Source organism: Thermobia domestica, chromosome 4 (assembly GCF_964235325.1).
Source record: "Thermobia domestica chromosome 4, izTheDome1.hap1.1, whole genome shotgun sequence".
In the NCBI taxonomy this organism is placed as follows: Eukaryota; Metazoa; Arthropoda; class Insecta; order Zygentoma; family Lepismatidae; genus Thermobia; species Thermobia domestica.
The window spans coordinates 328,761,067-328,774,002 of record NC_137457.1 but is presented as its reverse complement, the minus strand read 5'-3'; the positions used below and the strand labels follow the sequence as shown (position 1 = coordinate 328,774,002).

Sequence of the window (12,936 nt, the reverse complement as noted above, 5' to 3'; positions counted from 1 at the left end):
ATTTGGGTGCGAATTAGGCCGAATTTTCATGCCTGCGATAGAAGTGTGCTTTGCTTGCGATTTGGTATCGTTTAAAGCCGACCATAGACATTTTTGGTAGTGATTTTTGACGTTTTATAGAACAAAATTTTCCAGTCTCTACTTATATTTGTACGGATAAAAAAAAAATTCTAAAAGCTAAATTTTTTGACTTTCATGACCGTTTTCTGATTTCGTGATAAATAGATACCCTGTGCACTGTCCAAGTACAAGAGGAAGTTATGGTACAAAGCATGTGGTCTGAGTGAAAGAACGTCGACTTCAAGAGTGAGAGAGTGTATGGTTGTTCTGGGATGGGACTGGATAGCGTAGTAGTTAACGCATGGGCACGGTACGCCGAAAATTCCGGGTTCGAGTCCTGGTCCAGTTATGCATTTTTTCACTCTTTGTGTATCATCAAAGTGACATAATAATAACCCAGCTCCTTGCAATGTTCCAAAATTAATTTCAAACGGGCCAGTCGTTTTCTGGTAAATGCAGTCAAAGGCAAAAGACAATGTCAATTTTAATGTAGGGAAAACTATTATAGAAATTGCCTCCTCCCTTAAAACAGGAATTCTGAAAACACTGGGGCACGTACTCGCTTATTTTTAACAAGGAGTTTATTTACCAAGATTTGGGGGCGACAAAATTTTGGATTTTTTTTAATAATTCACAATAAAGTAATGCTTAAAAACTAGCAACCCGCAGAGTCCCAAGAAAATATGTTAATATGTTTAATTTGCTCCATTTACAGTAGTTACTAATTAGCTAGCTTATCTGATTATTTTTAAAAAGTCATCTTCTTCCACCCCAAGGGGTGAGGATGAACTCGAACATAATGAAAACTGATACTATTAAACTCAGTGAACTCTAAAACTATGAATTCAACATTATTATATGTCGTTTTCGATTACCCACTCCCTGGAGAGTGAAGTATGACCTTGAAGTTGAATGGGATTAAAACTTTCACTATTTATCTCAGTGACCTCAAAAACTGTGAATTCAACCCTAATATTGGTAGTTTTCGGTGAGGAAAGGGGAGGGGATGATTTTGTGCGGGGGCGGCAAATTATTTAGAGTACAGGGGCGCACAATATATAAATACAGGCCTCATTGAAGGGCTCGTGAGATACTCCATTTTGGATGAAATTTTGATCTCCCACGCGCACACTCTTAGGATATGCTTTTTATTGAAAGTGAAATGATAAAATTCTAGTTCGGGTTTAACATAGGACCTGTATCACATGTGCTCCAACCGGGAATCGAACCCGGGTCTCTCACTAGCTTTTTTTTTAACAAGACTGTACGTTATGACAGACAAAGGGAACAAAAGAGTTGCTGAAATCATATCATTGTCTAAATACACAGACATACATAATATCATTTTATTATTAAATCACTGTGTAAATATACAGATACATGGCAATATAACTGTTATTATTAAGTGAATAATAACATAGACATTTTCCTTATTAGAAGACAATTAAATGTTCATATACTTACAGATACGCATAGTAAGCTGCTGTTTACAAGCACCATACAAGCAATGAATCTTTTAAAATAAATATTCTGAGTGATATCATAAATAAAAGCTCTGAATTTCTTTCCATCTGGACGGGGTGGCAAATGCAGCGGTTGAGCTATCTTCAATCTCTTCTTTAGGTCACACCTAAAATTGAAGGAAATTTTTACATAAAATAAATGCATTCAAATTTTAAAATCATAAACGTACAAGGATTGCTCAAGGGAAAACTGAAAAGCTCCGTAAAACTACAATTTTTAGCACATTTTATTTTCACCTGTTAATAATATTACTTCTACAGGGTGTCCGAGAAGTCCTTCCCTGATTACAGAAATTGATAACTCAGGCTAGAAATAAGATAGAAATATGAAACTGGTGTTGAATTGTTTACAAACTATAAAAGTTTTTGTCTGTGTTAGGTTTGTTCTGTTTTACCAAGTCTCATTTTTTTTTTTGTTTTGTTTAGGTTTGTAGTACGTAAGTAAGAAGCCCAAGAAGCCATGCCAACCAACTAGGAGAAGGCACAGTGTGTCCTGTGGTACCATGAGACACGATCACCAACCACGGTGCAGAGACAGTTCCAGACAACATTTGGGAGGACTCCACCTGATGTCAAGAGCATTAAAGCCTGGTATGAGAAGTTCAAGAACACAGGGTCGGTTGCTGACCTTCCGAGGTCTGGTCGACCAAGAACCTCAGCAGACACGGTGGAGGCTGTGCGGCAGTCTTTTCTGAGAAGTCCTAAGAAATCGGTGCGCAGGGCCTCACGTGAATTACAGATGCCAAAAAGCTCTATCCATGACATTTTACAGCATGTCGTTTTTCAGCAAGACGGTGCACCACCTCATTGGGGTTTGGACGTCCGTGCCTATCTCGGTAGGACATTTCCTGGGCGATGGATTGGTCGTGATGGACCAACAGCTTGGCCTCCACGCTCTCCTGACATAACCTCATTAGACTTCTTTTTATGGAGTTATGTCAAGGATGAGGTCTACCGAACACGTGTACCAGATCTTGAAACCCTGCAGCAACGAATAACCACAGTCGTTGCATCGATCCCTCCAGTGATGTTGGCTAATGTGTGGATGGAAATTGAATATCGCCTAGATGTGGTACGTGCTACCAAGGGTGCTCATGTGGAAGTGTACTGATGTGACCAAAACTTTTATAGTTTGTAAACAATTCAACACCAATTTCATATTTCTATCTTATTTCTAGCCTGAGTTATCAATTTCTGTAATCAGGGAAGGACTTCTCGGACACCCTGTATTATTAACAGCCAATCACTTACATAACATAGCTCCACTAATATTGAATTTAAGAAAGAAAGAAAGAAAGAAAGAAAGAAAAACAGTAAGGGCGAAGACGGCTTACTATGTGTATGATTGTCAAAGACTTTCACCATCTCTTCTTCATTTGACCAATCCTTGTAAAATGATTACTAATAATGATGCTTCAAATTAGAAATAATAATAATAATAATAATAATAAAACTACGTTAATCATTTTACTTTTGAACTGCTTAGATCATATGATTTTCTTCAAGTGCGCATTTGTAAGACCATTTATAAATGCGGAAGTCAAGTTCTCCGTAACTAAAAGATTGCCTATGTATATATTCAGAACTAAGATGAAAACTTTTTAAATAAAATTAATCCCATTTTTCTATGTACACTAATCTTTAAACATACCATCTCCGCTGATCGACTGTGAGCAGGGCCGTTCCTCTGTTTTCAGAATAATTTGCGATCACAACACCAACAAATAACGTCAGCCCAATCATACATCCCAAGAAGATGTAGATGTGAATGTAAATAGCATGAACCTTTAAAACAAAATAGAACTGTTAATATAAATAATGCATTTTAATAAAAGTTATCGGATGATAGTTGCTAATAAAAATACTCTTAGAGTTAACAAAAGATAAACGACTTTTTACAACCCATTTTAATTGTGTATTTGTTTTATTTATTCGTCAAACTTTCAAATAAAGTCTACGAGACTAATTCACACTGGAATTATTAGCAATTAACAGCAATGGGAAAAGATACAGCCTGTCAGGCTAATTTGCACTGGAATCATTAGCAATTAACAGCAATGGGAAAAGATACAGCCTGTCAGGCTAATTTGCACTGGAATCATTAGCAATTAACAGCAATGGGAAAGGAAACAGCTTGTATGGCTAATTTACACTGGGATCATTAACAATTAACAGCAAGGGGAAAGGAAATAGCCTGTAAGGCTAATTAATTTACACTGGAATCATTGGCAATTAACAACAATGGGAAAGGATACTGTTTGTAAGGATAATTTGCTCTGGAATCGTTAGCAACTAAAAACAATGGGAAACAGTTCCCATTCAGTCTATTAGGTTAATTTACAATGGAATCATCAGTAATTAACAATAATAGGCAAGGAAGTGGAAGGATGTTGACCAAGGCTTAGTTTTGGATTTTAAGGTACCACCCGGCATTTTCCTGTGAACTGAAATAAAAAAAAAATTCTGAAAAAAAAAATTAGCGAGAAGGACCGGGTACTGGTTTTGAACTTGGGACTTCAGACTACGAAGCAACAGCGCTAACCAATAGCATATGTCTGCTCGGCATGAAAGATAATATCGCCCAAATGGCCACCCGACCGTGTTAGAACGATACTAGTATTTTCGCAGGTCCTGGATAATATTTTAACTACTGGTGGGCACAAAAACCGGTTTTTCGGTTTTCTTCAAAACCGGTTCGGTTTTCTCCGAAACCGGTTATCGGTTTTCTCCAAAACCGGTTTCGGTTTTCTTCAAAACCGATTTCGGTCTTTTTTTTTTTCAAAATTTGTTCTATTTCTGCCCAGAATGATGTTTCGTTGTTCTCCGGAAACCGAATTCATTTCCACAGAAATAGTTTTATGTGTTTTCGAAAAGTTTTCACCGAAACCAGTTTCGGTGAAAACCGAACCGGTTTTAGAGAAAACCGAAACCGGTTTCGGTAAAAAACCAACCGGTTTTGGAGAAAACCGAAATGTCGGTTTTTCGGGTTTCGGTTTTTTATAAAAACCGGTTTTGCCTATCCCTAATTTTAACACAATTGCTATCCCAAGCCGTCAATAACAGGTCAATACCGTCTCTGAGTTTGTAACTGGCTACGGTATGGTAGTCTAAACAACGAAAGAAAATTTTTTTCACACCATGTCCTCTATAGATGAAAATTCAATGAAATTCAAAGAATGTAATATGCACGATTGGACTCAGAATTGAAGCCGGGTCCCCTGCTTACAGCGTCAGTACTTTAAATACTACGCTTATCAGGTCGCTTCCTGACATATAGCCTTCACTTTTGTGGTCAAAGTATCAGCTCAAGTAGGATCTTTTATATTAAACATTATTTTTTCTTTTACTAATTTATAATTGTGCTTTTTAACAATAAATACTAAGTAGCTTTTATTGAATAAGCCTACATAAACAATAAATATGAACTCCTTCTTCAACTTTCGTCTCACTCAAGAGACATTTCAGATCAATGGAAGAATTATTCAGTTAATACAAGGTGTACAAGTTTGCTTCCGCCGTTTTTTCCCCAAAATATGACGCTTTAATGAAAAAAATTGCTTACCCAGGCATTATTCAAAGTATTGTCCATCGATGGCCACTACTTTCTCCCATCTTTCGGGCAGCGTACGAATGCCGCGTCGAAAAAATGTTTCATCTTTGGAGGAGTATACTTTGCATGAGTAAAGAGACCTCAAACAAAATGAGAAGCGATAATGCAAAGCAGGATTTTGTGATCGGTAACAATCCAAACTAGATTGGCTAGGCACATGATAGGACTCAATGCTCAAGTTAAACTTCTGTGGCGATGAACCCTCGGATTTCTTATGCTGTATCTAACTCTACGTTTTAAGAGACAAAAAGCATTATCCCTCCGGAACGAGGAATTCATCAATGTCTTGACCCTATTCATGCCATGACAATCCAGTAGGTCCCCTTTATGACAAGATAATCTAATACATCCTACTCAAGTCCTGACAATCCAATAGACCCTACTCATGCAATAGCAATCCAATAGATCATACAGGGTTTTCATAAAGTGTGGACGGATTTAATTCGCTTATAATTTACATAAAAATGCTCATATTGAAATCAAAGAAAGTGCAAACGGTAGCGGAAGGATTAAATTTTTACCTGTAATCTGCACCAGCTCAGTTCATTCACCGCCACACCTCCAACTGGGCGCCATTTACGTCCACACATTCGCGTAGGCGGCACTGGAATCCACTCACAGCGTTCCGCCGTGTTTGATCCGAAATGCCAGCCACAGACGCCCTGATTTTGTCCTTTAAGTTCTCCAAACCACTTGGCTTCTTTGCATAAACTTCCGTTTTCACATGACCTAAAAAGCCAGAAGTCGCAGGGGGTAAGGTCGGGTGATCTTGGCGGCCTAGCGGTCGGGCCACCGCGGCCAATCCATCGGTTACGGAATTTCTCGTCAAGGAACTGTCTCACCTTGATTACATAGTGAGGGGGTGCCCCGTCCTGTTGGAACACGATGTCGTTCTGGATTCCACGTGCCTCCAGTTCCGGAATGAGGTATTTCTGCAACATAACCAGGTACGAATCTCCATTCACGGTCTCCTCTTCAAAAAAGAACGGTCCAATCAGATGATCATAGAACACAGCGCACCAAACGTTCACTTTAGGGCTATCTCTCTCATGTGTCTCAAATTCCTTTGGGTTTTCCGTGCCCCAAACGCGACAGTTGTGTCGGTTAACCTTCCCGGAGACATGGAAGGTTGCCTCATCTGAGAACATGATGGCTGAAAGGAGAACGTCGCCATGTTCCAACTGCTTGAGCATGGCGTCACAGAAGTTGAACCGGATGTCCAAATCTTCATCATGCAGATCCTGGACTATCTTGATTTTGTAACCTTTGGCCTTGATCGTCTTCTTGGCTATCTTAAACACGGTTGTCTGTGGAATTCCGAGTTCCATGGACGGTCTAGGAATCGACTTCTGTGGGCTGTTGATGATGCTTTCCCTTACCCTGCTCACTGTTGCAGGCGATGTTGGCGGCCTCCCACTTCGAGGACGGTCCAGGACGCTTCCTGTCTCCAAGAACTTAGCATGCCACTATCGGATTATACTCTCATTCGGTGCCGGCTTTTTGAACTCTTTGGTGAACTTTCGACACACCAGAATTGGTGATTTTAGCTCTGCGTACCACAGAACACATTGCGCTTTCTCTTTCACCGACGCCATCTTTGATACGGTAAAAAAAAAATAGTCTTCTCAGAGGAGTTTTTCATTTATTTATTTCTTTAAAAGACACACACACCAATACAGCTTACAACTTACCTTTAACAGTCAACATTGAAACAACAATGGATGGAATTTGGTAAGAAACTGACCCTTGCCCTCCCTCTCCCTCTCTCAACGTGTTCAGAGTTGCCGCTTATCTAACAGTGTTGCCAACTAAAAATTTAATCCTTCCGCTACCGTTTGCACTTTATTTGATTTCATTATGAGCATTTTTATGAAAATTATAAGCAAATTAAATCCGTCCAGACTTTATGAAAACCCTGTATTTATGCTATGATAATTTAACTTCTTCTATTCAGTAAGGTTTCTTGTTATCTACTTCCCTAAGGCTATCTTTTGCATTAAGCTCCTATCTTTTTCTTGGTCTATTAAGTTTCTAGTACCCAATCGGATTCCTAACTAGAATTTCAAAAACCATGTACGTATTTCCTACACGATAAACATGTCTTACTTATGATAGATCTCATAACTTCTATTGAGTATTTTCACCTCGTAACTTTCACTGAGTTCTGTTCCCAGACATAATGGTCCTACTTATTCGTTAGCCTTTACTGTAGCTGTGGGACACACTACAACATTCATTCATTTAAAAACACGATTATCGAAACTGACAATTACACAACCAGCTTAATTTCAACAAATCATAACTTTATACGTTAAATACTAATCACTAATTACATAGGATGCATATTAAAACACTGATGAAGATATACTTACCAAAAACACCTAGAATATATTGCTAAGGTGAATATTTCGGCAAAAGACGATTGCCATCCTCAGCACGAATGTTTTCAGAAAACTAACGTTGCTAGATGAAACGTTCTCAACAGAAGTCTATTCTGGGTGTTTTTGGTCAGTACAACTTCCGTCAATAATCACTAATGTACTGTGTTAACTATAGCATTCACAATACTAACAGAAGGATATAAAACAAAAGCGTAGTTAATCTTTACTACGTTTTTAAATTCATCATTATAGCTGAAACAAATATTTGGTTTAATTTAATTACCACTGAAGAAAAAATATAACAACACTAACATCTAAGCTAAGGGTATCTCATAAGAAAAATAAATATTCAGCATTAAAAAATTAAGTCATACATGTTTACGAATTAAACCTAACAGGAGGTTATTGTATACAATTGGTCCAGGATAAAGCGTATCGCATGAAACGTCCGCTACAGTTGCCATTTACGACAGTAATTACGTTGAAACAATGTCATTTTGTTTCATCCATTAAAGAGTTCAGAGGTACAGTCAGCGACAAAGTTCTTTCCGTTTCATGAAATGTTTGTAAATGACTTCAGAATGGAAGGACAATTTGAGTACAGTTCTCAGTAAATTAAAAATAATGTAATTTGCTGTATGTTCCAGCCATACCACCGTTGTACGTTCCAGCCATACTACCGTTGTACATTCCAGCCATACCACCGTTGTACGTTCCAGTCATACCACCGTTGTACATTCCAGCCATACTACCGTTGTACATTCCAGCCATACCACCGTTGTACGTTCCAGCCATACCACCGTTGTACGTTCCAGTCATACCACCGTTGTACATTCCAGCCATACTACCGTTGTACATTCCAGCCATACTATCGTTGTACATTCCAGCCATACTACCGTTGTACATTCCAGCCATACTACCGTTGTACATTCCAGCCATACCACCGTTGTACGTTCCAGCCATACTACCGTTGTACATTCCAGCCATACTACCGTTGTATATTCCAGACATACTACCGTTGTACATTCCAGCCATACTACCGTTGTACATTCCAGCCATACCACCGTTGTACGTTCCAGCTATATCACTGTAATTCTCAAAATAAATTTTACCAAACGGAAAGAATTTTTGTCGCTGACTGTACAGAAATGGATTTTTTTTTTTTTTTTTTTTTTTTGAGCATGTTAAGTCATTTGATGAATTATCTAGGCATTATTAAGTTTAGAAGAGTATTATTGATCAAAAGTTAGTAACGCGGTATCATGGACCGACTGTATAAACAATTTTGAAAAGGCAAGAAACAAGTAATATACGAAACATCATTTCCTACATTCAGAGGCGGCGAGAAATAAAAACTTAAAATAATGAAAATAATAAACAATTAAAGCTTTGGCGCTTTCCATAATGCTGACACCAAGATACAAGAGCGAAAGAGAAAGAAAGAAAGAATGGGCACACCATAATTCCACAACATGCTTCACAGGCACTTACTGGTCCTGATCTTTTGATTAAAACATCTCGTACGTCTAACCAGCCTTTAAACGAAAGAACCTCAAAGAGTGCCAACATGGCATCACCAATATTATCAAAGTTGAAACGCCGAGGATTTGCCCTGAGAGGAAAACATGAGGTCAATACATGGTTGTATAGGACAAGAAAGAAGAAACACACCATTGGACTACATTGTTTCATTAAGTTTTGAACTAGTTTCTAAAAATATAGTTTTCTAAGAAAGACACCGAACGGCGAGGTGCCTTTGAATAGCTACTCAGGTTATCAGACGTCAGGTTATCCATGTTGTGCCTCAAAATTTTCGGAAAGAATTACTCCCTTTCGAAATGAAATTATACAAGGCAAGGAGAGTTTCATTTCTTCGAATTCATGAAGTTACAAATCAGAAAAGTGTGGGAGACCACAAATTTGTTTGTGTTAACGTTCTTTGTTTAGTAACAAGACTATATGAGACTGGGCCTATAGTTTAAAGTGAAATTCAAAACACTGTAATGAGTTCAATACTTTCTCGCCGGGAATCAAATCCGGAACTTGGTGCGCGCGCTAGCCACTAGATCAGCGGAGAAGGACGCCGCAATTTTGAACAACCTCTTTCACCTATTACTGACTTCCCGCATCTTTATCTCATGGTGTGTGACTTCTCATTCATCCTATACCGAACATCATGAGAAATTCCACAAGAAGAATACATTTACAGTGTAATTAAATTTAATTTTACCTTAATCTATTCTTTCTTTATTTATTTTTAACAAAGAAGGCACTCTCAACAGCTGAGATTGATTAATCTATTACCAATTTCAGGGTGTCTACTAAATGTTCATTTTCAAATTCCAGGTTTTATCAAGGTTTTCAAGGTTTATTTTTCCTTTTTTTCCAGGTCTATTCAGTAGACTGACATTTATTGTAACATGTATAAGTTACTGCAAATTTATATAGTTCTTAACAAAAACTGGTTATAATTAGAGAACGCATATCGCAAGGGATAGTTTCTTTAAGTGACAAGATGAAAAGAAAAAACTGAGTGAAATGTTGGGTCTCAAAACATTTTACACAAGAAAATGTTTAATTAAAATATCCCCTACCAGAAGGCCGGTTGAGAAAAATGTGCAGTAGCTTTAAATATTCTAATGTAGGAATACTATACAGGGGTGATCCTTAATTAAACTGACAAACTTCGAGAAATGATTCTTGGCACCCAAACAAGAAAAAAAATCCTCTTTAACTCTTCTCCAGGGCGCATAGTTTCCGAGCTAAAAGGTGCCGAAAGTGTGGAAAAATGAACTTCCGACGCCTATATTTCCAAAATTATCCAAAGTAGAGAGTGCTGCTTAAAATCTCACAAATGAAATCATATGTTCAGAACAGATAAGACTTCCCTAAAGAGATATTAAGTTGCACTCTCTACGTTGGATAGGTTTGGAAATATAGGCCTCAGAAGTTCATTTTTCCACACTTTCGGCACCTTACAGCTCCAAAACTATGTACTGTGGAGAAAAGTTAGAGGATTTTTTTTTCCTGTTTCGGGCTTGGGAATCACCTCCCGAAGTTTATCGGTTTAGTTAAGGTTCACCCTGTATAATAGTAAATTTCTGTCAAAAACATTACTTCAAATAAATTAATATTATAGTAGTAGCACGTGAGTGTTGATGAACAATGACAAAAATGGCGGGAAAATAGCTTACTCACTGCTAATTTATGGGATAAAATACCACAGGAGTATTTTACTACAAGCACTCCCCTTTAAAGTACTCTTGTGGTATTTTATGCTAAGTACTGGTAGGACTTAGCGGTGAGTAAGCTATTTTCCCGCCATTTTTGTCAAACTAATATTAGTTTAGAAGTAAGAGGAAAATGATCATATATAATACAATTTCTTAACGCAAAGTAGTCCATATTGTTAAACGATACTGCACATTCTTCTTGGATGGGGACTGGCCATCGGTTATATTTTATTTAAAAATATATTGTAACATGACAGTTTAAAAAACTGAAAATGTTATGGAACCACGCACATTATATGACCAAATATACAAAACAACTTTCACAGTGAAAAGTTTTTGACATTCAACTTCTAGAGTTCGACATCCCTTTTAACTCTTTCGCCTGTTCTTCCAATGCATCTACTTCTGCTTCGGTGTCAGTATTCTTTTCTTCTTTAATTCCAACTCTTTTATTTTCTTCTTAATATCTTTCTTTTCTCGAGCTGTTCTGTCTTCTTTTTCACCGCGGTCTTTCAGATATTCATTTCTTCTGCTTGATGCATTCCTCACATACTGGATCATATTCTTTGTGATATTCATATTATGTGTGTCACCAGCAACACGCACAGCAACCAACACACTTCTCTGGGCAATCAAGCACTCCTCTTGGAGATTTTCAACAATGCACTCTTTGTTAATGGAGAAACTCCTTTCCACTGCTGCGTTGCTATGGAAAGGTACACATATCTTATGCATGAATGTTTTAAACACATTGGATACACCTTCTTTACTTAACAGATCATGGAGAAAAAAGTCTAATCTGTCATTTTTGTAACTGAAATTTGACAGTTTTCGTGCTGTGTCTTGGTCTGAACAAAATTTTAAATATTCCAAATTCACCATATCGGGATTTACAGGTGTTATTTGCTCCTTCTCGACAAATGTCTTCAGGGCGAGTGTGATACGTGATTCACGAAGGGTTTCAGCGTTGGTCATAGTTTCTGGAGACAAGCAATTTGCGGCTCTTGCTACACTGTATTTTAAAGGACATTTTAGCATGTTTTTTACACAGTTCTTGTAAGAATTTTCTGCATTCTTTCTTAAAGTTCAATATATCAACATCCTTCACTCCTTTAAGCGATGCAATCGCAGAAAATCCAACATCAACTAGATTAAGTGGTTTTAAGATGTCCTTATCAAAAACATCTATTGAGGTCAGTTTTTTTTTTTTTTTTTTTTTTTTTTTTTTTTTTTTTTTTTTTTTAAGTTTTAGCTACTTTTAAGACATCATCTTTTACGAAGCGGCTTAACAAACTACGAATTAACCTGTTTAGGTCATTCCATAGAAACGGTAGTAATGAACTGTCTGTCTGGTACTTAGTGAGGAATTCTAATTCTACAGATACGGACTGGAGGAACCCTAATCTAGCAGGCAGCAGTACATCAGAGATGTGCGCTTTTACTTTAGAGGAGTTTGATGTTTCAGGAGGTTTTGTTTTCCCTGCATCAACATAAACTTTTAAGGCAGGAATCATAGTTATGGCACGGTTCATAACTTTAGAATTCTCCACCCACCTAATAGAACAAAATTTAAGAGGGAAAACTGCTGTTCCAGATGCTACCATGAAGTCTGCTCTTCTTGAAGGGAAGTCCTTGAATAAATAGTACAATGCTCTCAAAAAATTCTGTCACATTCCAACCAGCTTTGGTATGTGCAGTCTTAAAACCCCATTAACAATATTAAAGAACACGTTCCTGTCTCCAAAAGCTGTGGACCTTCACCATTTTCTTTACTCAGATAGGCCTTCAAATCACTCAGAAATTTCAAATTAACGTTGGGGCCATCAAGAGAAACCTGAAGTAACTTACAAAAACCGACACCCTTGTCCTTGAAAGTATTTATAAATGCACTACAAATCCTGGGCAGCAGCATATCCGAGGAATATTGATGTTAAATAACGTGTTAAAACTATTTTCGTCACTGTGCCAGAAACGAACTACTAAGTCCATTTGATTTTTCTGTGAGATAGTGTTTAGGCTTTCATCGAACGATACTGCAAAACATTCACAATTTTGTAGTTCACGAAGTAACGTCTGTTGGAAATATGGACCCAATCCAAAAGTGATGACATAACCAATTTTGTCTTTGT

General features: G+C 37.6%; 1 protein-coding gene across 5 annotated transcripts in view; it reads right to left on the bottom strand.

Moving 5' to 3' along the window:
• Positions 1 to 12,936, bottom strand: part of na (sodium leak channel non-selective protein na) — a 151,033-nt gene that overhangs the window by 52,413 nt on the left and 85,684 nt on the right. For all 5 annotated transcript variants that reach the window (XM_081756863.1, XM_081756858.1, XM_081756860.1 and 2 more), the window contains 3 exons: positions 9,066 to 9,186; positions 3,235 to 3,368; positions 1,525 to 1,690 (listed from right to left, as the gene is read on the bottom strand). In XM_081756863.1, the coding sequence (XP_081612989.1) occupies positions 1,525 to 1,690; positions 3,235 to 3,368; positions 9,066 to 9,186 (421 nt within the window). The remainder of the gene's footprint in view (positions 1 to 1,524; positions 1,691 to 3,234; positions 3,369 to 9,065; positions 9,187 to 12,936) is intronic.